At 36.8% G+C, this 25,805-nt stretch overlaps 1 protein-coding gene across 3 annotated transcripts in view; it reads left to right on the forward strand.

Moving 5' to 3' along the window:
- rxfp1 (relaxin family peptide receptor 1) overlaps positions 1-25,177 on the forward strand; it is a 78,318-nt gene extending 53,141 nt beyond the window's left edge. For all 3 annotated transcript variants that reach the window (XM_055179029.2, XM_055179030.2, XM_055179031.2), the window contains 9 exons: positions 1,074-1,145; positions 4,407-4,478; positions 4,818-4,889; positions 5,011-5,082; positions 11,289-11,360; positions 13,895-14,124; positions 19,277-19,687; positions 22,640-22,858; positions 23,169-25,177. In XM_055179029.2, the coding sequence (XP_055035004.1) occupies positions 1,074-1,145; positions 4,407-4,478; positions 4,818-4,889; positions 5,011-5,082; positions 11,289-11,360; positions 13,895-14,124; positions 19,277-19,687; positions 22,640-22,858; positions 23,169-23,479 (1,531 nt within the window). In that variant the 3' untranslated portion in view covers positions 23,480-25,177. The remainder of the gene's footprint in view (positions 1-1,073; positions 1,146-4,406; positions 4,479-4,817; positions 4,890-5,010; positions 5,083-11,288; positions 11,361-13,894; positions 14,125-19,276; positions 19,688-22,639; positions 22,859-23,168) is intronic.
- The last annotated feature ends 628 nt before the right edge of the window (positions 25,178-25,805 follow it).

Here is a 25,805-nt window from a genome sequence, read left to right on the forward strand (position 1 = left end):
TTATACTTTTGTGTAAATATATTTGTGAGAATTATGAAAATTCTATGTCAATTCTATAAAATGTTATTATTATTATTATTTGTTATTATAATTTTTATTTTTACTGAAAAATTACCATAAGAGAGAATTACACTGATATAAAGCTACATTTGAATTTGCATGGTTTTAGGTGGAATAACAGTTACAGCATAATACTCTATACTCAATACTCCTGAGTACTTTTAAGGGCTTTGAGTGTTTTTAGGTCAGGTACTTTTATTCTACTTACATTACATTTTTTGTTAAGTAACTGTACTTTTACTTGAATAGGATTTTTTTCAATACTTTTTCCACCACTGGTGATTAAACAACTTGGACTTCTCTGCTGTCCGTGTTACATCCATAGAGGTTCCAGCAGAAAGTTTGTATGCTCACAGACATCGCGGCTCTCTGGTCAGTAACGCGAACTGTTACTTAAAGCATACGTCATCAGAGCTCTGCCTCATACCGGATAAGTAGTGTGGACGTCTCCATGGCAACACCTCTCAGTGAGCTGAATGGAAAACGTGTGGTGGACTTTAGTTTGCTACAGCCAGTACAAAGACTTTAAGTATCATTAAGTAGCAAAGTTGAACTCTTAAAAGCACAGTCTATTACAAAAAATCCACATTCATGACCAGATCCTGGATACAAGTCTGGATTATATGTGCATTACAGAGACCTGGCACCCACCAAATACTTTTTCCTCTTTAAATGAGAGCTGTCCCATACGATATAGCTACCTCCAGAAAGCTCTCAGCACAGGACGCGGTGGTGGCCTGTCAGTTATCTATCGCAGCCATATGGACTTATCTATGCAACCATTACCTGAACTGTCTTCATTTGAATGTCAACTAATTTAAGTGTAAAAATTGTTTCTTTTTTTCTATGGTCTGTGTTTTATCATCAACAGTGAAATGTGAATTTTTGGAAGATATCAGTAGTTGAATGATAAAAATATTGATATTTAGAGTATGTTAAACTGCCTTTATGTTAATCAACAGTGAATTGTTCTTGGCTTACATGCTTCTTTCTCTGTGCCTTCGTGTTTACAGAGACGTTGAAGGAAATAAGATAGAAAGCATTGGAAACGTTACCTTCAGGTCCTGTAACATGTTAACAGTGCTGTGAGTTCTCACCCTTCCCATCATTCACATTTATGCATTTGGCTGAAGAAAGGCCAGTGAATCTAGCCTGGCTCGGCCCTCCTACGTGCGTCCGCTTAATTTTCATTTCGCTTCAGTACTACGTCTGGGACTGCTCTGTAGAGTTTCGTTTTCTCCTGCAAAAATCTGCAGGACCAATCAGCGAACAGATGGGGGTGGCTATAGAACGATGACGTTGGTTGAGGTCGTGTGTCAGTTTCGTCAAAATCCTTTTAGCATAGGGGCCGTTCGCATGTAATGTAAGTGTCATAGAGTAATAGTAAAATATTTGCTCGGTTCTGAACAAGCTAACTATTGTGGCATAATATATAGACAAATTATGTGAATGCTTTTTAAAGAGAAATGTCTTTAGTTTAGACTTAAATCGATCGACTGTGTCTGATTTTCTAATTTTTTTGGTGCTAAGTAGGAAAAGGATCGACCACCTTTAGACACTTCTGATATTCTAGGGATAATTAAATGACCAGAGTTTTTTTACCGTAGTGTACGTAATGGGTTGTATTCTGATAGTAATTCTCCAAGATATGAAAGTCCTAGGCCATTAAAGGCTTCATAGGTGATTAGCATTATTTTAAAATGTATGCAATATTAACTGGTAACCAGCTTAAAGTTGACAAAATTGGGCTTATGTGGTCATACTACTAGATCGAGTAAGCATTTTGAACCAGCTGAAGCTTGTTTACTTGATTTGCATGATACCCTCTGAGTAACGAGTTACAATAGTCTATTCTTGAGGTCATAAAAACATCTGACGCAGACAGCATATGGCATATTTTTGAGATATTTCTAAGATGGAAGAATTATGCATTTATGCAAAATATAATAGCCAAACCAAAGATTGGAGTCCAGAAGATTTCAGCATTCCTAGAAACTTAATTTGCATAGCTGTAGTACATAGGTGGGGATTGGATTATGCTACTTGTGTATGAGTGTACAAGTGCGATCTTTTTACAAATAACTGGAATTCATTAACATGCCACATTTTACAAATTTGGAGTATTGTCAAGTTTACAGAGTATTTGTGAATCCAGAGAAAAGGTTTCACGACGTCTGTTTTATGCGAAAATTACTCAGAATTCACTTAATATATTTACAAAAGTATCATGAAGGCCCATCGTGTGTGTAATTTAATAATAAAATATATACATACAAAGAGTTTTCAAAGTTTGGAAAAAGAAACAATAAAGGCATGATGGGTTGATGCTTTTACTCGGAACTTGATATACTATAATATCTTTAAAATAAAAACAAGTTGAAATGTTTTCCCTAATTTAAGTAACCGCAGAAAAAATAAAGTGCCAGTATAGCCAAGAACACACTTGTTTACTGTACACTCCCTGACAAAAGTCTTGTCGCTTATTGGTGTTGGAAAAAGCTCATATGAAAAGCTAAAACCCTCCCAAATGATTTTTAATGCACTGAAATAAATTAGTTTCACTGATAAAAAGATTTATCATTTAACCAAGACAGAAAGGTCACATTTTCGCAAGACTATACAGAAATTGAACAAATTTACTGCAAATACAAAAATATGTCAGCAAATTAGTGGTGCTGTAAGATCCAAATTTAATATCTTATATGACTTCCATGAGCTGCATCCATGCGGTTTGACAAAGGATTCATACAATGTATTGATGAAGTCATTAGGAATAGCAAAGAAAGCAGTCTTGCATGCCTCCCAGAGTTCATCAATATTCTTTGGTTTCATCCTACCCCACATATGCTCAATGATCTTCATGTCTGGTGACTGGGCTGGCCAATCCTGGAGCATCTTGATCTTCTTCGCCTTGAGGAACTTTGATGTGGAGATGGAAATATGCGATGGAGAACCATCCTGCTGCAGAATTTGGCCTCTTTTATGGTTGGGAATGGTACATGGTAAATGGACTGCATTTATATAGCCCTTTTAACAGACCTATGGCCATCCAAAGCGCTGTACATGTTGCCTCACATTCACCCATTCATTCACTCACACATTCATACACCAACGGCGGTGTCAGCCATGCAAGGCGCCATCCAGCTCGTCGGGAGCAGCTGGGGTAAGGTGTCAGCTCAAGGACACCTCGACACTTGGTCCAGTGGAGCCGAGGATTGAACCAACAACCTTCCGTTTTTGTAGACAACCTACATGAGCCACTGCCGCCTGTATTCTAATATAAGAGATATTAATATAAGATTTCTTGGTATTTGAGACTATTGATGTTGCCTTCCACCCTGCAGATCTCTTGCACACCCCCATACTGGATGTAACCAGACCATGATTTTTCCGCCACCAAACATCACTGTTTTCTGGGTGAATCTCGGATCCATGCAGGCTCCAGTAGGTCTCCTGCATTTGAGGTGACTGTGGTGTAATTCAACAGAAGATTCATCTGAAAAATCCACCTTCTGCTTTTCCAGCGTCCATCCTTTTAGCAGGCTGTGGGCCTTGGAAAATGCCACACGGTTTTTCAATTGTCTTTTGTTTAGTGCTGGCTTTTAGGCACCAATTCTTCTAGGCAGTTGTCTTGCGGGGTCTGCCTGACCTGTGCTTGTCAAAAACGTCTTCAGTCTCTTCAAATCTTTTTTCTATCCTCTGTACTTGACACTGAGACACATTGAAGGTGTCTGCCACATCAGCAGTGGATCTGGTCTTCAGCCTCTTGATAATGGAAACTTTAGCCTCAGGGTGAATCTTAGGCATATTTGCAGAGGTCTAGTTGCAGTTGATGTGAAGGTATAGTGTACTGGGCTTCTTTTTATACACACCTGAGACCTAATTGATCCATTATTAGTCACAAATGAAGCGCATATAACAAGGCGACAGCACTTATGTCTTTTCAAAAATTGACTTAATGGGCATTACCAAGCTGTGAATATTAGAATACTTTTTGACAGTTTCGTTTTGCATTGAAATATTGTTTCAAAAGCTGTTGGGATTAAAATGAGCCATGTCTTGAAAACAAATCTTGATTAGAAATATATTTTAGCGGCACTTCGGGTCAATTTGTATTCAAGCGACAAGACTTTTGTCAGGGAGTGTACATATTTAGCAAATTGTGTGGACTTCCTAATCATCAATATTAGGAATAATATTAATATTATATGCTAGAGTGATTTCATTTACCTCGTGAAAGTATTTTATTGACATGAAACAGTGCTGTTGTATTTTATTATTTCTATTTCCCTGGTTTGCTCAATGGGTTTCTGTCCAGCTGAGATAAATGTTTGTTCATTTTGCAGGGTCCTCCAGAGGAACCGCATTAGTTACATCCACGAGCGAGCTTTCTCTCTTCTTCATAAATTGGGCGAGCTGTAAGTTCTTATGGATTTCCATCATAAATGTGTGCAAAAATAATCACCACATCACATTCTCTGGAGTTTAGTCATGACCTATTTACCATTTGCCATTTTGAGAAATTCGAGAGTGAGAATTTGTTTTCAAGGGGAAAAAAAGTCCTGCTTGCATGGATTACCTTATCAATTTCAAAGTAAACACTGGGGTGGTCTTACTCTTCTCTCTCCCTACCAGTTATATAACATGAGTCATCAAAGAGTTTGGCCATGGACTCGTGAAAGATTACTTTGCATGTCGCAGCTGTCATCAAAAGCCTTTTCAAATGCATATGGCATGAATATGTTCTCTCTCCACAGGGATTTGTCCAGTAACAGAATCGAAGCAATTCCTCTTTATCTTTTCCTGAATCTTGGCGATTTGCTTCAGCTGTGAGTTGTTATTTACACTTTGCAGGACCTAAAACTGACGCCGATGCCTGTACACAGAAAATATATTCAAGCTTTGATGTTGAAGTGCATTTCATAACCAGAAGTTCTCTCTTCACTGCAGAAATATTTCATATAACCCCATCATGGATCTAAGAGTGAACCATTTTGAAAAGCTTCATAAACTGAAGTCACTGTAAGTCTGTCACCGTAAGGTCGACTTTATTATAATAATTGGAAGTACAGCTTACTTTGGATTTTTAAGTAACTTTTACATGACATTTACAAGCATTTTCTGAACATTCTTTCTAACATTTTTAAAGTAAATCTTAATACAAATGTTTTTTTCAGTGTGGTACTGCAGTGGTGTACAGTAGCCACAACAAGTTTTGGTCTCATGAATAATGTTTGAATTTCTTTCCATACTTAACCAAGTAAGATCTGCAAAAAATGCCATCAACTTTTCTCTTTTGTTTTGAAAGGAGGTCATTCTTATGGCACTTTTCCATTGCATAGTACCCCTAGTAAAAAAATAAATATACTAAAATATATTTTAAATGCATTTATTTTATGCTAAGTATATTGCAAATACATTAACACATCTATGTACTAGATGAAAATACCCCATAACTCACTCAAAGTTTTATTACAATACAATTTTATTATACTTCAAATGTGTTTGAATGTCACTATTAGTAAAATACTAGTATGGGCTCAGTTGATTATAAGTATAACATAAGTGTAATTAAAATGTAATTTAGTTGCAATTGTAATGTTATCAAAATAAATTTCAAGTGCACATTAAATGCTCTGATCTGTATATTGTCCAAAATTAGGGTAGATACTTAAGTTGTACTTAAGTATACTTTGAATAGTTCCACTTTAGCACAAAAAAAGTATATTTAACACAATTTTAGTTGGACCCCAGCACTACTTTCACACACCTAAAGTGCATTAAGTACAAAATTAGTTGTTCCAATTTAGCAGACTTTAAGTATACCAATAAATAGTGTTCAACAAGTACATTTAGTTATACTAAAGTACATGTGAATAAATTGTACTTAAGTATACTATTTTTTCACTAGGGTAGCACTAAAGGTAAAGCTAACATTATAGCGATGACGCTGTTAGTGACGTTTCTTTCAGACCAATCAGTGATCTACTGTGTTTTCGCGTCACGTTTGGTATCAGCTCGGGTCGCTTGGAACCCCAACCGAGGTGGTACGAAAAAAGTATCGGGTACCACGTACTGCACCTAATGGAAAAGCTCCCAAAAGTAAGCTGACCCGACCCAAACTAAACCAAACCGTGGGGTACTATGCAATGGAAAAGCGCTATTAGTGAATGTAATATGAAGTCAATTGTTCCCTGGTCCATAGAGGTTCCCTAAGTTACCAGATGTACAATACACTGTACGCCTTTATATTAACTGTGGACTTGTTTCATAAATATTTGACAATTTTTTTCAAAATTAGCAAAAAGTATAAAAATTCTTCCTAACAAGCTTTTTAGCTTAGCAGTTTTGTCTACTTAAAATGTAGTTTTACAAATTAAATAAATCAAGACCAATTTTAGGGTTAAGCCATACACTGACATTCTCTCGTATCCTACTCTCATACACTGCCTTAAAAAACACACACACGCGCACGCACGCACACGCACGCACGCGCGCACACACACACACACACACACTTTCACATAAAACATCACAAAAATACCTGCAATTTTAGCAATGTGTTGTTTGCAGGACCCTTTCAGCAGAGCACAATGCTCCCATTCGATCTTCTTTTAGGGCACACTTTAAAGACGTTAAAAGAACATCTTGGAAACAAAACTGCTTATTTTTAGGAGAAAGAATGGCAGTAAGAGGGGCATTTGAGTATTGTAAAGTATTGTAAAAAATACCCTTACGAAACAAAAATATATTGCAGTATATTGGAAAATATCATGTAATATATTAGGCAACATATTCCCATATATGGGATTTAATATTTATATTTTCCAATATATTGAAATATATGCATGAAACATACATGTATATATGATACAAAATATATTGCAATCAAGAACAAAAAGGGCACTATATTTTTTACATGTAATAGTTTGTCTTTATATGCTTTAATATATTGCTATATATGCATAGACCATACATGTATATATGAGACAAAATATATTGCATTGAAGAACAAAAAGGGCACTACCCACATGGAAAGAACCTATATGTGGATATATGTGCATATATGAAACCTATATGCAGCTTATATGCACATATATGCTGCATATATACAGCATATATGCACATATATAAAAATATATATGCGTATATATGAAACATATATGCAGCTAATATGCACATATATGCAGCACATAGACAGCATATATGCACATATATGATAATATATATGCACATATATGAAACCTATATGCAGCTAATATGCACATATATGCTGCACATATACAGCATATATGCCCATATATGATAATATATATGCTGCATATATGCAAAATTGAGGTGCATATATGCGCATATACAGGCCATATAGGTCTCCTGTATTGCTTCTTTATATCCAACATATGAGCCCTATAAGTTATGTCTCCTATAAAGCAGGATCTGGTCATTTTGTAGCTCATATCTCACTTTGGCAAATATCATACATGCCCAGCTCATATTTTCTATTATCAAGGCAATAACTAAGAGCTAACAAAAAAATGCAAGAACTTATGTATGTGCAAACACATGAAATTTGTGTCACATGTAATTGGCATTTTATGGAATTTAACTACACTCTATGAAAGGATGTGTTAATCCTATTTAACACACTATGTGTCATTCCATCTTGATTTTGAGTTTAAATAAAGAAAAGGGACAAGATGTGTTAAAACAACACAAAGTGTGTTGTCACAAAAATAACACAGAGTTCTGCACGTTTAAAACATTTAAAATGTCTGTCTAGGACATGTATAACAAAATAGCGCAGATGGTAGAGTGCGTTGTCTAATGATCGGAAGGTTGGGTGTTCGAATCCCAGCAGTGGCGGTTGGGATTGCATTGGGGATGTTTGAATCCTGGCTCCTGCAGGTGCAGACTGTCATTGGTTGGACCTTTATTTATGTTTAATTTATTAGCAGCTACAGATTTTAATAATTTTACCAATATATAGGTTAACATATATGTGCATGTATGTACATATAATATAGGAAAATGGCCAATTTTATATATGTCACATATATGTAAAACCTATATCAAAACCTATATTGAAACATATATGTTTATATATGTTTTTTCCATGTGGGTATATTTTTTACATGTAATAGTTTGTATTTATATGCTTTAATATATTGCTATATATGCATAGACCATACATGTATATATGAGACAAAATATATTGCATTCAAGAAAAAAAAGGGCACTATATTTTTTTACATGTAATAGTTTGTATTTATATGCTTTAATATATTGCTATATATGCATAGACCATACATGTATATATGAGACAAAATATATTGCAATCAAGAACAAAAAGGGCACTATATTTTTTACATGTAATAGTTTGTATTTATATGCTTTAATATATTGCTATATATGCATAGACCATACATGTATATATGAGACAAAATATATTGCAATCAAGAACAAAAAGGGCACTATATTTTTTACATGTTATAGTTTGTCTTTATATGCTTTGATATATTGCAATATATGCATAAACCATACATGTATATATGAGACAAAATATATTGCAATCAAGAACAGAAAGGGCACTGTATTTTTTACATGTAATAGTTTGTCTTTATATGCTTTGATATATTGCAATATATGCATGAAACATACATTTATATATGATACAAAATATATTGCAATCAAGAACAAAAAGGGCACTATATATATATATATATATATATATATATATATATATATATATATATATATATATATATATAAAATGCTCGAGTAGGAAGCTGAGATTCAGGCGCGAAGAGAGGACAGGATGCGTAACAGACACCAGCAACAAGGAGGCTGATAGATAGGTCCTGACCTATGATCCTGACCCACACTCCTAATCAGTAGGTGGCGGTAATGCCACTAAAAGTTGTTTGCCAACTGCCAGTAAAACTCAAGAAGAAGAAGAAGGCTGATGTCAGCAGGCTCCAAGGAAACTTCAAGTTTTAAAAGGTATATAAGTTTTCAGAGCTGGTGCTTTTCCGTTTTTATTGCATCTCTGAGAGATTTTTGTGAACAACTTGTTGTTCTGCTCCACAGATGCTGTTTTAAAACAGTTCCCTATAAGGCCAAGGAAGCTGATGTCAGAAAATCTATCAACAGTAGAATCTTCGAGCTAATGGCATTAAGACACCAGGGCTGCGTTCAGCCCCGACGAAACGTTGCACAACGTTTATTAAACTTAAACGGTGATGCATTGAACACCCTGTTGAGATGACGTAAGCGTTGCAACTACGGTAGCTGAGAGGCCATTCTTTGTGTTCTTTTTTAAATGTTTCTGAAGCCTGATGAAATTGTTATAAATGTGTGTTTAATACTGTAAAAGACCCTCGATGTTACAGTCACTGACCTTGCTGTCCAGAATGAAAGACAACATTCCAACTTGAACCCATTGAGCGAGCTGTCTCTTTACTATCGCGTGGTTTTATACATCTTGCCGCTGATTGGGCCGACATTTCTGACACACCCACCAAACAAGAGAAAACGCTTCTAAAACCTGTTGCATTCCGTTGCACACCGTTTCAAGGAAACATGTCGTTCATCCCGGAAACCGTAGCAAAACGTTGCGCACCGGTGTGAGATTGAACGTGCCCCAGGTGAAGAGCAAAAGCATGGGTATGTAAGTGGTTTACATCAGTGAAGATCCAAGGTGGACTCCTAACCAGGATAATGGACTGTTCTTTTGGCAATTTTTTTTTTTTTTTTTGCTTTTTCACGGTTCCCAAAACTTCTTGAAAGTTTGTTTATTATTTATTTGTTCATTATTGTCTGTGCATTTTGTTTATTGATATTGTCTTTATATTGTATAATGGCACTGCTGAAATTTTGAAATAATTTAAGTCACTTCAATTTATATTTTGTATATTTTTTGTTTAATGGCACTCTTTTAAAATGTAATTTATGTAAATGCAATGCAACACATTTATGTAATGTAATGTAAAGCCAATCACATTTCCTTTGACTGACCATATGCAAAACCTCTTGTGATTTTAATAGGCCTATAGAGCTCTGTACCTCAAATTGGGTTTAGTATCTGTGCCTGATTAAAATAAAATAAAGGTGGCTTTTGATAGATTACCCATCAGTCTGTGTTAATATGTGGTGTAAATGTTTGTATATTGCAGGTTGCATATTTAAGTATTTATATATTTTAGATGTTTTGTGTACATATACTGTATATATCCCAAATATATTCATACATTGTATGTGCATGTTCTCATATATGTACACATATTGTGCATACATTTACAATAAATATGCACATATATTTCCATCTAATTTTAAATATATGCAAAATGTATTCCAAAATATATCAAACACATATCTACATATATATTTCCATATAGTTGTACATATATTTGAAATATATTCTACCATATAGTGAACATACATGTGACACTATATCTGTACATATATTGTTAATACATGTTCCCATATATGCACATATATTTCACATATTTTCCATCTAATTTTACATATATGTTAAATGTATTCCACAATATATCAAATACATATCTACATATATATTTCCATATAGTTGTACATATATTTGAAATATATTCTACCATATAGTAAACATACATGTGACACTATATCTGTACATATATTGTTAATACATGTTCCCATATATGCACATATATTTCACATATTTTCCATCTAATTTTACATATATGTTAAATGTATTCCACAATATATCGAACACATATCTACATATATTTCATGTATATTTCCATATAATTTTACATATATTTGAAATATATTCTACCATATAGTAAACATATATGTGAAACTATATCTCTACATATATTGTTAATACATTTTCGCATATAAATCAAAATATAATATTGCATATATTTTTAAATATATAAACACATATATTATATCCATGTACAATATATTGAAAGTGGCAATAATTTGTATATTTTGCAATATACTGCAATATATTACACATATATAGAATATATGTACCATCAATATATTATTCCATGTATTGCCAATGTATAATATATTGGAAAATGGAAAGTAAAATAATATATTGCAATATATTACAATATATTTCAAGTAATATATTGGTAAATATATTTTCCTTTCGTAAGGGTATTGTAAAGAGGATACTGAAATGTTTATGATAATGGTTTTCTATGTAACAAACTTTAAGTGAAAAGCTTTCTGTGTCACAGGAGCATTGAGGGAATTGAAATTGGGAACATTCACAGACAGATGTTTGAGCCTCTCAGAAATCTCACTCATATGTAAGTTTTACTTTTTTCAAAGATTTTATTCATTCTTTATACTCAGAAATGTTATGATGAGATAAAAGAGGTTGGTAGAACATTACACTAGCAGCACGTACAGTACGTCATGGGTTCAATCCCATATATGATCAAACGTAAAGTTAACGTTAAGTTGCTTTGGAAAAAGCATCTGGCAAATAAATAAAAATGTCAAATGTTTTGTTTGACTTTGGGTGACAACCAAATATAATTTTTTACTTTAAAACATTATAGAAATGAAGCATCTCCTAACGTTTACTCTTTGATCTCTCATGTGTCTCCTCATTAAAGAAATATTACAACAGTTCTTGCCCCAGAAGTTGACTCTGTAGATTTTGTTTTCTATTAATTATTCATGTTAATCATTTTCTCTCGCAAACGAATGTAGTAATCAACAGCGATCAGGGCCGCATTAAGAGCTCCCTGGGCCCCGGGGCTATGAGTTACTGCAGCCCCCCCCCCACCACCACCACTTTAGGTCACCAACTACAGAGAGAAAACATTTTTCTAAAACACTGCTGAAGTTGTTTTACATAAATATAATTTAGAATAATTCAGAATGACAGTTGCACGAAAAAAGCTGTTAGATTAACACTAACCTTGCTAATAGCGAATATAAGGGTGGGCGATGAGCTAAATGTTATATCATTATACGAGTCATTTTATCTAACAATAATGCTATACTTCACAGTCAAGTTATATTACTTTTAATAAGAATTTTATCATATGGAAATTTAATGCCACTAAAATTTCAAAATTCTTTTGACCAATTTCCATATCACAAAAAAATAATAGTCACTTAAGAAAAGAATCTCAAGCTTACTGATGACAAGACTTACAAATAACAATAGAACAAAGGCACACAAGAAATCGACCTGCTTGAAAAACTTAAAGCACTGAATAATATTATATTGTGTAGAGTAATCAAATATACAGTACATATCTTTCCCTATAAATTCAACATTCTTATTTTTTTTACAGAAGTGATTCAGTCAAGGGCAGTAAATTACTTTATTTCTGATGTTTGATTTATTTATTTATATTTATTTAATGTTTATTTGACAGGGACAAATGCATAAAACATTTCTTTATAAAAAATACAAAGTAGATTCCATGCATACAGGTTTATAGCCAAGACTAATTTGCAACCCCTGTCCCTGGTTAGGCTTGTAAGGTTAAAACAGAGATTACAGAGTATTGAAGCACAAATTTATAGATATTAAAATATACATAATAAATACATCAAATACATCAAATAAGATGTGGGCTTAAATAGATGTAGTAGTCACTATAAAACAGAATCTAAACAAACTTATACATTGAGTTGTAGCCTGTATAATCAGCGTTCACAAAGTTGTTTCAGTTTTACCCATTGCTTTAAATGTGTATTAAAAACCTTGAGTCCTTTCAGTGTTTTAATTTCTGATGGTAAAGCATTCCACCATTTTATGCCTCTTATACTAAAAGTGATGTCTGACCAAATGTTGTTCTACGTTTTGCGACTATACAGTGCGGCACGGCTTTTTATATTGCTAAGCAACCACAGAGTCAGCTGTCTTGTCAATCAAATATTGACGCGTGAGCGCTCTTTTGCTGTTAACTGTCATATTAGCAGAAACTTTAAAAAGAGGACGCTTGCTCTGACCTTGTTTGAGGGTGAAAGGAGCACAAACACACAGGAGAGAGTGAACGAGTGGAGTCCTTCAAAGCCCCTGTAAACTTCCCTTACCACAACGTAAGGCCCGCCTCTCCCCTCATTCGATTGGACAATGCGCCCGAAGCGAATGACGTCGGGCGCTTCTCCGCCCTCAGCGCTTCTTCAAAGGCGCGTGCTGCGGCTGGCGGCAAAAACCTAATTTGTAGGGGGCGTGGTAAGGCTTTGGCAATCAGATAGCTAGTAGGAGTCAATCTGCTTTACAGCCAATCACGGGCCCCCTACTTGTTCGGGCCCCGGGGCTTTAGCCTCGCCTAGCCCTATTGTTAATGCGGCCCTGACAGCGATTATGATGCATCCTTCAGAAAAACAACACAAAATACAAGTGTGTCTCTTGAGTGGTTTCAATTTGCTTTTCAATCTAATCCAGAATACTTGAGGTGTACGACATTTCTGTGATGCATACTGTATGTTGGGACGTATCATTTTCACTGTGAAGAAGGAGAACACTATGAAATTTGAATGTAATGCACAATGTTTGCTCTCCAGCTGAGACTAAGAATCAGTTCAGCTCAAGAGTCCCTTGCTGTCTCTTATAGCACATCAGAGTTCTGTTTAGTGTTATCTTGAGTCTCTGATATAAATGCAGACTGGCTGAGTGATGACAGAACTTGTAGCTTAAGGACAGCTCTCATATGTCAACTATTTGAAAAAAGTAGAAAGAAAAGCCTGTCAGGCTCGAGTCTGATGAAATATCTCAGTGCAGAAAGTTACCAATTAACAGATTAGTTAAAATGAAAGCGATCGACCAACAGACTTAAACGTTTGACATATCTGCTTCTACTTTTGCTCCTTGCAGCTATTTTAAAAAGTTCCAGTACTGCGGGTATGCGCCTCACGTCCGCAGCTGCAAGCCAAACACTGATGGCATTTCATCTTTTGAGGACCTGTTGGCCAACATCGTGCTGCGTGTCTTTGTCTGGGTTGTCTCTGCAACGACCTGCTTCGGCAACATCTTTGTGATCTGCATGCGGTCCTATATTCGCTCTGAGAACAAGCTTCACGCCATGTGCATCATATCCTTATGCTGTAAGATGCACATTTTCTTCCAGCAGTTTAATAGTGCATAGTTATATACATTTTTTGTTGGCAATTTCATGCATGACATCTTTGTATTATGTTTTTGGCTGCTTTTAGCTTTTTGATTTGTGCTCTCTGATGTGGTTTAAATAAGGGAATGGGACGGCACAGAGGCTCTGTGGGTAGCACTGTTGCCTCACATCAAAAGGGTTCTCCGGTTCAAGCCCCGGCTGGGTCGGGTGGACTGTAACCTAACCTGGCTGAAACGGTTTTAAGTCGGGCTGAAATTCTGCTTCATCGTGTGTCATTTGTCACACAGTATACAGGGGGGAACGAGAAGAGAGTAACCTCTTCCGACTGGCAAATGGATGGTTGGATGAATTTCTGACTTCTCCTTATGAGGGTTTTGCACAGTTGAAGCAGAGCTATGAACCGATTGCCATAAACTCAGTGTTTTTGCACTCACGAGTGCTTTTCTTTTTTTTTTAATGCTGTTTATATTGTCACCTTCTCTGCTGTTATAAAGTCAGGAATTATTTAAAGATACTTTCTTCTAGGGCTGGGTAAAAATATCGATTCATCAATGCATTGCAATTATTTGTTTCTCAATTCAATATCGATTCATCACATCCTATGAATCGATTCAGCCCCCCCGGCCAGTGGCGGCGCTGTGGGCAACACTCTAGTGAGAGCGTTCAGCGTTGTACAAGACGCGCTATATCAAAACAGAAAGATCAAAGATGGCAAACAGCAGCACTTCTTTCAAGCCTGCACCATCAATGTGATCAAACATTAGCAGAGGTGGAAAGTAACGAATAACATTTACTCACATTACTGTAAATGAGTAGTTTTTTGTGTATTTTTACTTTTTTGAGTAGTTTTTAAAATCTGTACTTTTACTTAAGTATGTTTTGTTTGAAGTATTGTACTTCGCTACATTTCACATCATATCCGTTACTGAGTAATTTTTTTTTAAAAAGCAAGGTGATAAAGACGCGCAATGGATGATTGATGGGCGGGGGAACGCGCAAAAAGAACTATGGAGTAGTGATGGGCAGTCCGGCTCTTTCCATTGATTCGGCTCTTTCTGCTCAAGCTCCGGCTCTACATTTTAGTGATGGCAGTCCGGCTCTTTTCATAGATTCAGCTCTTCTGGCTCGGCTCCCTTAGAAGAGCCGGCTCTTACGGTCCCACCCCTGCGTCTGAAGATTCGGCTCTGCTCGTTCGCTACAAAGAATCAGCTCTTAGAGCCGGCTCGTTCGCGAACGACCCATCACTACTATGGTCCTGTCCCAAATGGCACACTCCGGACTTGTGGTCCTCCTCAGAGTCCACACTTAGATGACATCACGTAGTCCAGACTTAAGGGACCCTTAATACGAGTCCACGTGGGTGCAACGGAGTCGTATTTTGGGACAGACTCGAGCGTCACACCGGAAATAGGTAGAGAAGTTGCACGTCAGTGTTAGCTCCTCCCTTCCGTCATCTGATTGGTCTGTTTGCTCTTTCTCAAGGACTTCTGGGTTGGTAAAGTGCGCGAAGCCTGCTGCAGTGCGGGCTTCGCTGAAGACCACATCAAGGGGGCAAAGGAGGCGCTGATGAACACACTTCAAAGCGTAAAAATGACAGATGGGACACCCTACGGACTCGTGGACTAAGCGAGCACGCGCAATTTAAGGCCACGAGACCGAAAGTCCACATGAAGCGCGCCATTTGGGACAGGGCCTTTGGAGACGGACGAGACAGGCGCGCGCTAATGCAGACCCGCCTCAGTTCAAATCTTATGAAAGAAACCCCTGGTCATATTTAAGCGACCACTTTCCACTGACGCGAAGCGAGTGTTTCATTCCTATGAAAGGTAAGATTCATGCTCTCGAGTACCAAATTGCAGACTGGGTTTTACAGCTCATTTGCATTATCCTCCGCAGTCTAGCAGCTTAGCGTCCTCGTGAATGAGCAGGTCATTAGACATGAGAGAGAGAGAGAGAGAGAGAGAGAGAGAGAGAGAATAAAGGTCTGACATCAGGTACCCAGGTGAGGGAAGCAAGAAGACAATAAACGTGTCAAAAGTATGACATGGCACTCATCTCATTATATGCTCATTTAAACTAGATATATAGTTTAATAAAATAATGTATGTTACCAGCAATACATCAATTAAAACCTTACTATAGTAATTGTATTTACAAGCTGCTGACCACCTTCAAAAGTGCATAACTCACATGTAAAATCATTAAATAATTCCATAAATGTTTCTTAGTTTAAAAAAGCTTTTTATTTTATTAACTTTTTGTTATTGCACTTTAATTGTAAAGATGTTCCTACAATTAAAAATAACTAGATTTATATTCCCTTGTCATTTTTGAACTATACTAAAATCCTCCACCTCTCCCCGCTATAAAAAAAAAGTAACTTTTACTCTGAGTAAAGTTAAAATGATTTACTTTTTACTTTTACTTGAGTAGATTTTTAGACCAGTAACTTTACTTTTACTTAAGTAAAATATTTTAGTACTTTTTCCACCTCTGAACATTAGTAATAATACACACATTATTTAAAAATATACTCAGGTACTTAACTGTTTGTGTATTTACTTACTATTGAATCGATATCGAAGGAAGTAAATCAATATTGAATTGAATCGAATCAAATTGAATCGAAGCCTCAAGAATCGAAATCGAATCGAATTGTGAAATTCCTAACAATACCCAGCCCTACTTTCTTCTCAGAAATCTTTTTGTAAACACATACAAACTGCCTACACCTGCGTATATACAGCGAGGAAAATAAGTATTTGACACGTCAGCATTTTTATCAGTAAGGAGATTTCTAAGTGGGCTATTGACACTGTTACGGTTCTTTGTCAAGGAACGCAACAAAAACAGGGAGACACCACATTACTAAATTTGCAAAACAATTTATTAAACTAAAGAACATAAACATGAAATGTTTAGTAGTCAGTGTAAATGAATAGTCAGCGTATCAGCATGTGCGTGTAAGTGATACAAGTGTAATCAATTCAAATCAACAAAACCAACAGAAGATTAATGTCCAAAAAGCCGTTTTCTAGAAGGTGGATCATAACGAGAACTCCTCAAGTGTGGCTCTGGTCTCCCGCAACCTCCATACCCCTTGAGACACCGGTAGCCACATGATGGGCAAACAACTCCAACAAGCACAAAGTCTCGACATTCTCTCTCCTCTTCACTTCAAACAAGTCCCTTTTAAAAGAGCGCTGATTTGGTGCAGGTGCGACATTACGTCATCCAAACTGCCGGTCACCTGTAGCTCAGACAGAACTCATAGTGACTCACTGGGACGTCACAACACAAAATTTCCACCAGATGTAGCCATCAAGCCAAATATTGAATTATTAATACAAAGAAATCAGAACATGAATCAGAACAGAACGACACAGGGAATAAGTATTAAACACACTTTATTTAATACTTTGTAGAAAAGCTTTTGTTGGTGATTACAGCTTCTAGACACCTCTTGTATGGAAAGACCAGTCATCTGCAATGCTCAGGAGTGATTCTGGCCCATTCTTCCACACAAATCTTGAAGGTTCCTTGGGCCTCTTTTATGAACTTTGATCTTCAGTTCTCTCACTGGGCCATTCAAGCTATTTGATTTTCTTTCTTTGAAACCGCATTGTTTCCTTGGCCTTGTGTTTGGGATCATTGTTTTGCTGAAGTGTCCACCCTTTTTTCATCTTCAGCTTTCTGGTAGATGGCAGCAGATTTTTATCCAGAATGTCCAGGTACATTTTTCTATTCATCCTGCCTTCAATAATATGAAGTCTGCCAGTACCCCTTGCTGAAAAGCAGCCCCAAACCATGATGCTTCCACCCCCAAGCTTAACTGTTGGTATGGTGTTCTTTGGGTGGTGGGCAGTTCCATTTCTTCTCCAAACAGGGTGTGTAGAATGACATGACAAAAAGTTCAATTTTGCTTTCATCTGACCATACTATAGTCTCCCAATAATTCACAGGCTTCTCCAAATGCTCTTTTGCAAACTTTAAACGGGCATCAACATGCTTTTTGTCCAGCAATGGAGTCTTGTGTGGTGATCGTACATGGATGCCATGCCGGTTCAGGGCATTGCTTATAGTTTTCTTTGAAACAACAGTACCTGCTGATGCAAGGTCTTCCTGAAGTTCTGCCCAAGTGGTTCTTGGCTGTTGGAGAACCCTCCTGATTATTCTTTGGACAGGGATCTTATGTGGAGCACCTCATCGTGGACGGTTTATGGTGAAGTGATGCTCTTTCCATTTCCAGATAATGGCCCCAACAGTGCTCACAGGAACATACAGCATACTGAAAATCCGCCTATAACCATTCCCCCATTCAACAATAAGTTATTTGCTTTTACTCATTGTGAAGTCTTTCCTGTGTGCCTCCTGGGTAATGAGAAGCCTTTATAGGCCATCAATTAGGACTAAAGCAGCTGATATCAATTAGTTCTGATAGGGGGCAGGTTTCTCTTTCAATACTGACAGATTTCAGGTGATCTCCTGGCTTTCTATGCCATTTTGCACCTTGTTATCATCATGTGTTCAATACTTATTCCCTGTGTCATTTCACTTTATTTATTATGACTCAACTTGTATACTTAAATGTTCTGATTTCTTTGTATGAATTCAACATTTGGCTTGATGGCTACATCCGGCGGAAACTCCGTGTCAATAGTCCACTTTGAATTCCCCTTACTGATAAAAATGCTGATGTGTCAAATACTTATTTTCCACGGCATTGCTGAATTCGCAAAATGTATGCTCGGCTTTACTTGTGAGATGCACATGCAAATAGACATTATGGGAATAATCACTGACCCAGTATTTGCCACAGATGGTGTCTATGTTGCTTGCAAAAAACTACACTATCACTCACTAAGCGAAACACTATAAATTGCTCAATATTCTTTTCTTCCACCACGTCATCCTGACGCTGTTAAAAATCAGGACTTTTCATTATTCACATTTCTTGGACATGGTTTGTCACTGTGCAAGCATGACAGCAGCTCATACAGATTACATAAGAGCCAGTTAATCTATTTTAAAGCATATTCAAAAGAAGCATAAAATGTTAGCCGAATGATGTCTTTTGATATATTCCATGTTTATTTGTCTAGCTTACAAGATCCTTTCTCACTACACAGGTGCAGATGGCTTGATGGGTGTCTACCTCTTCATGATCGGAGCGTATGACCTGAAGTTTCGTGGTGAGTATAACCGTCACGCTCAGGCCTGGATGGATAGCACACCGTGCCAGGTGATCGGATCTCTAGCCATGCTCTCGACTGAGGTCTCAGTGCTCCTCCTGACCTACCTCACCCTGGAAAAATACATCTGCATCGTCTACCCGTTTCGTTACCTGACCCCTGGTCGCAGACGCACAGTTACTGTACTGGTGGCCATCTGGATTTTGGGATTCATCATTGCTTTTCTGCCTCTGGTCTGTAAAGGAGTGTTCAGAAACTTCTACGGAACCAATGGTGTGTGTTTTCCTTTGCATTCTGAGCAGCCGGAAACTCTTGGCGCGCAAATGTATTCAATTGTCATATTTCTCGGTAAGTTAAACATCTTTGGAAAAATGCTGTACTACACCTGTTTTAGAGGTTTAAAAAGTTAATTGCTTTTTGATTTACAAAGACACTAACTTGTTCTCACAGTTATAAGAGTTGTTTTTGATATTTTCATTCACAAATATCACGCTCTATGCGGTTGCTCCATTTGTAGAGTTATGATATGGAGGTTTCAGTTTGGTTATAAAGGGGTGGGGGCACTGACAATATTGATGGAGCGTTAAAATTAGAGGGGGGTTGGGGGTGGAGTCCAGCAAAGTTAAATCACCTTAACTACAACTTAATAGACTAGTCAAGCTCAAACTTGGGAAAAAGAACCCTCTAATGATGCCTGTGTTTTATATTAAGACCATCAATCAAGTTGAGGAACATTTCTTATAGTTTAATTAATTTCGTAATTTCACTGTTATATATATATATATATATATATATATATATATATATATATATATATATATATATATATATATATATATATATATATATATATATATATATATTAGGGGTGTAACGGTACGCAAAAATCACGGTTCGGTGCGAACCCCGGGTTTGAAGCCACGGTTCGGTTCATTTTCGGTACAGTAAGGGAAAATGCAAACATTAAACTGCAGGTTGTTTATTACTATAAACTTTTTTTACAATTTGTTTACACTTTTTTAAACACTTTTTATTAAATATAACATATAAAATATATATAAAATGAAAAAATAATAATTAAATACTACTGCAAAGTTATTTTTTACATTATTTTATAACAGAAGGTAACTCTTTTCTTAACCTTCTCTTAAACTTTTTCTACTAAAACCTTGAACTAACAAATTCAATTCCTGAATACATTTATGAACAATTAGCCTACATTTTTGCCACTAAAAATGTTCTGTTTTGATTTATTTTGGATTGTTTACCTCACAGTATTGAATTGGCTATGTACCATCTCTGTATAAAAATAATATTACTGCTCTATGTGTAACTGCATAGCAAGCAACATGATGATATACTTATTATACACTCATTTTGAGATTAGTTAGTTGCATGCATAGCCATCTTTGATCTTTTGCACGTTTCTCCTAATCTTTGCTTGTGTCGTCAATGTAAGCTGTGACTTAAACTAACCCCTCCGCAGCTAAGTAACAGCTGTGTAAGCCCGGGTTACAGCTCTTCTCTGTCCTGACGAGCTGATCGCATTGTGACAATGATATGATTGACGTGATGTGCAGATGAAAAATCTGATCACGCATTCCTTATTCTCGCTGTCACAGAAAGCGCGTCTCATGAATGCGTAGCAACGAAAGACGCGCAACCTCTCACTCACTTTTGAAAGAACAAAGCAGCTCGTTGACACGCGTTTAACATGCGCTTTTAGATACGACACGTAAACGTTTACATCAATAATCAAACGGATATACAACTAAGTAAATAAAAATCTTTCTGCGGGCCGAATTATGTTATATGTTTGACAGAAGACTTGCACTGAACGAGGAGACGTCCGCCACTTAATATGTTCGTGCGGAAACGCACGTATTATGTTCCGCACAGGCGCACACAAAATGCATTCGGCCTTTCGGCTTTTCACCGTGCCGAAAGCCCTGAACCGAAACGGTCCGGTTCGAATACACGTACCGTTACACCCCTAATATATATATATATATATATATATATATATATATATATATATATATATATATATATATATATATATCTATATATATATATATATATATATATATATATATATATATATATAATATATGAAGAGTTTGGTTCCAAAACGCAATAAATCCATTTTGACAAATTTTGGTAAAAACGTGTTTTCTATACCAAGAAAGTGACAAGATGAAAACAACTATTTTCTGTTACAAACTTTCACACAGCATCTTTAGGTTATAAAAACATAAAAAATTCAAATCCATAAGTTGATTTTCAAAGATTTATTATAAAAACGGATAATTTTTTCCACAAAATGCAATAAATCCATGACAAGTTTTTATTCAAAATGCAATAAATCTATTGAATCAATAGCCTATATAAATGTGCATTCATCTTTGCCACGTTATATTCATTTAGTTGACTAGTTGTACACACTAATTAAAAATATAAACATTAATGTCATTAATCAAAACACTTACTTTGTCATATTAAGAACCCTGTCATTGCGGTTACTTGACGTCCTCGCTTAACGTCTTTCACAGAGATCAGCTGTAAAATGTTTTTGACCCTGCTCGATTTTCGTTGACTTTGAGTAAAATTATGTAAAGTTTTTCATAAGATCCTCTGGGGTCAATGTGTTAGCATGAGAAGCTTGATGCTGTCTGGAGAACAAGCAACCGAGTGCCACTCAGGGAAAATATTAGATGCTGATGGCTTACGTTTCTTTCCCATCACAGAAAACCATCACAGGTTTAGCAATGCAATTAAAGTATTATTTTGTTTTGTTTGTTGATCACAAAGTACAAAGTAGATGAGGAAAACTAGGACTCCATGTACTCAGCGCCCCGCCATGTTTGTTTACATTGCGTGAATGGTGCGCTGTGGGATTTATTGCGTTCTGTAAAAAAGGGGGAGTGGCGTTTATCGCATTTTGGGAAAAAAGGGAGAACAGATGACAGAATAACACGGCGGATATTGGATTTTGCGTAAAATTAAGAATTTACTTTTAACTACTGACCTGATATAATACTGATTTTGGCAGTAACTCATTTTTTTCAAAAATGGCGTTTATCGCGTTTTGGAACCAAACTCTTCATATATATATATATATATATATATATATATATATATATATATATATATATATATATATATATATATATATATATATATATATATATATATATATATATATATATATATATATATATATATATTTACATTAGTCATCATTTGAAGTAGATATGTAGCTATTTATGATGTAAAATCTCATATTCATTTTCCAAATAGGTCTGAATCTGGTGGCTTTTCTCATCATCGTACTGTCCTATGGAAGCATGTTTTACAATATTCAGAGAACAGGAACGCAAGCGACCAAATATAGCAACCACATAAAGAAAGAGTTGACAATTGCCAAACGCTTTTTCTCCATTGTGATCACTGATTCGCTGTGCTGGATTCCCATTTTTATTCTCAAAATTTTATCACTAATGGAAGTCGAAATACCGGGTAAGTGTTTTTTATGTCATTAATTTTCAGTCCCAAATTACAGCTATGATAGTCATTTATTTTTGCTTTTCTGCCCAATTCGCTTTCTTTTCTTTTTCATTCTTTCTTTTTTCTTTCTTTGATATATTTTCTTAAAAATTCAAATGTTTAAAGACATCCAGACAGATTAAGTATGTACAAAATGTTTACTCGATGGCCTTAGGATTCAGGGATAGAATAAGTGCATTCATTTACATTTAGATTTAGCAGACGCTTTTAACCAAATGGTCAGATTTAATGGTTTTATTAAATGAGAACCTTCTTTCTTCAGGAACCATCAGTTCGTGGGTTGTAATCTTCATTCTGCCAATCAACAGTGCTCTGAACCCCATTTTGTACACACTGACTACCCGGCCCTTCAAAGAGACGCTGCTGCAGGTGTGGTCCAACTACAGACAGCGGAGACCCCTCTTCACTAGCCATCCGTCTCATCTGCCTTCGTTCACATGCCAAGAAATGTGGCCTCTGCAGGAAACCAGCCAAACACTCTGCTCACCTGACTACTTGGCACACCCATCTGAAGTGACCAATACATCTGGGACATCCCAGTTACTGCCTATGGAAGGGTCAAATGGGACATGAAATTGTCTGAATCTGGTCCTGCTGTCCACTTCACCTCATTTCCAGGACTGATTACAACAAAACATACATTTTTGAATGTTTATTAATGTTTACATGCATGTACACCAAAGCGTTTAAATGTGGCTAAAACACCGGACAATTGTCAACTGTAGGCGCTTGCCAGCTTTATTTCAGTTAAGTGCTTAGGTTGCTATGATACTTCTGCTTTGCTTATCAGTTGTTGAATGTTGCACCGGTTGGTTGTTGTGATGTTTGTCCCTCTCCTTGTGAACTGAGCGTTTTACCCAAAGTTCAGCATTTTTTAACTCTCAGCATTCAGCACTGAGTGTGGAAAAACCGCAGAGTGCCGGTGCTCAGCGCGGACAACAGGCGCCAGCTGCTGCTGTTTTTAAAAAAATTGGAAACATACGCTGTCGTAAACGCTTTGGTGTGCACGCTACTTTACTCACCACTGGGATAATAATGACAGACTGCATATAAACAATGCTTGCTTTCATTTGTGTTAAAGGCGGAGTGCACGATTTCTGAAAAACGCTTTGGAAAAGGGAGTCGGGCCGACTACCAAAACACACTTATAGCCAATCAGCAGTAAGGGGCGTGTCTACTAAACAACATTGTTGCCTGGGTTCCGTATGTGTGGGGCGGGTCTATCAAAAGATCAGAAGGTCCAGATTCTATTGGGGTAGTGCCGTGTTTGTTTAGATGATGTCAAATGTCAACACTAGCTTTCAGAGATCATGGACCCTGCCTTTAAAGAGACAGAAAGAACAAGAGATACAAAAACAGACAGTGCTTGTAACAGTTCAGCACTTAATGTATAACTTTCTAGATTCTAGATTTTAACATAAGCTAAAATTGTAGAATAAAAAAAATCATGCTGGGATTCACTGCTGAACCCTCTGGAGGGCCGTGGGCCTATCAGTGGAACACCCAGGAAAGAGGGCACCCACTTGACAACCCACGGATTCTCAACGGTGCCTCGGGTAAGTATTAAGGCATATCAACATCAAGTGAGTCCTATACAACAGATCTGTTCAATACAAAACCAATACATGCTATACCTTCTAAAATAAACTTGTCACATTGTAAACTGTGAACAATTAAGCGTAAACATTAGACAAAAGTTATTCGTTTTTCTAGACAGTATACCTAGCTGGTGACACATTATGTCATCTGTTTTGAAAGAATGTGTGTTAAAATGTTAGGGGGTGTGCACACCAAAGTTTTTAAAGCGGCTGAAAACGCCTGGAGGACGCTGAATGCCAGCTGTTTCTTCAGCTGAGCTCTTTGGTTGCTGTGATACTGCGCCAGTTGGTTGTTGTTATATTTGTCCTGCCCCTCCTCCACTGTGATTGGATGGCCGTGTGAGAACTGACATTGACAAGCTGAGCTTTTCACCAGAGTTGAATATTTTTCAACGCTAGCTGGCTTTGGAAACAATTGAAAACATACACCGGCAGTGGGCGTGGAGGCTTTGGTGTGCACACTCTCTTAGGGGTTGTGCACACCGAGACTTTTGCGCACACAGTCAGCAAATGTTTTCAATTGTTTAGGGTTAGGGTTAGCTCTGCGTTTTTCAAATAAGCCAGCAGCTAGCGGTTTTCTTACGCGCTGAAAACTGGCGCCCGGCGGTTTTTCCGCACTCAGTGCTGAGCGTCGAGAGTTGAAAAACGTTCAACCCTGGATGAAAAGCTCCGGTCGTCGATGTCGGTTCTCGCGGGGCCGTCCAGTCGCGGTGGGGGAGGGGCGGGGCGGGTATCACGGCAACCAACTGTCTCACAGCTGACGTATCGGAGCTGCCAGGGTGCTTAGCTGATGAAAGCTGTCACTCAGCTGAAAGGCAGCTGGCGTTCGGCGTTGTCCAGGCGTTTTCAGCCACGTTTAAGGGTTTTGGTGTGCACAACCCCTTAATCTTTCCACTGCTGACAAAGTCTGTCAGTTATAAAACATGTTTAAATCATCTTGGCATGAAACACCAGGGGCTAAATATACTTTAACCTCAAATTGAATTCCTTCATTTTTTTCATTTTTTTTTTTTTTTTTGATTTATCATTTAACAAAAAGAAGAAAACGCACAGGGACGGTTTCCCAGACAGGGCTTAACTAGTATTAAACTAAAGTGTGTGTTGTACTGGCTCAACTGAGAACAGCTTGCGCTGACATTTTTAAAAATATATCAGTGTTTTGTCTTAAATTGCACAACAGTAATGTGTTTTGTAAGGTATGTTTGTAAAAACATTTAAACATCCTTATATAACTAAGTCCTAGATCTGAATTAATCTAAACCGTGTTTTAAAAACTGCTTGTTACAGTTAATTAAGACATG

Source organism: Misgurnus anguillicaudatus, chromosome 16 (assembly GCF_027580225.2).
Source record: "Misgurnus anguillicaudatus chromosome 16, ASM2758022v2, whole genome shotgun sequence".
NCBI classification, from domain to species: Eukaryota; Metazoa; Chordata; class Actinopteri; order Cypriniformes; family Cobitidae; genus Misgurnus; species Misgurnus anguillicaudatus.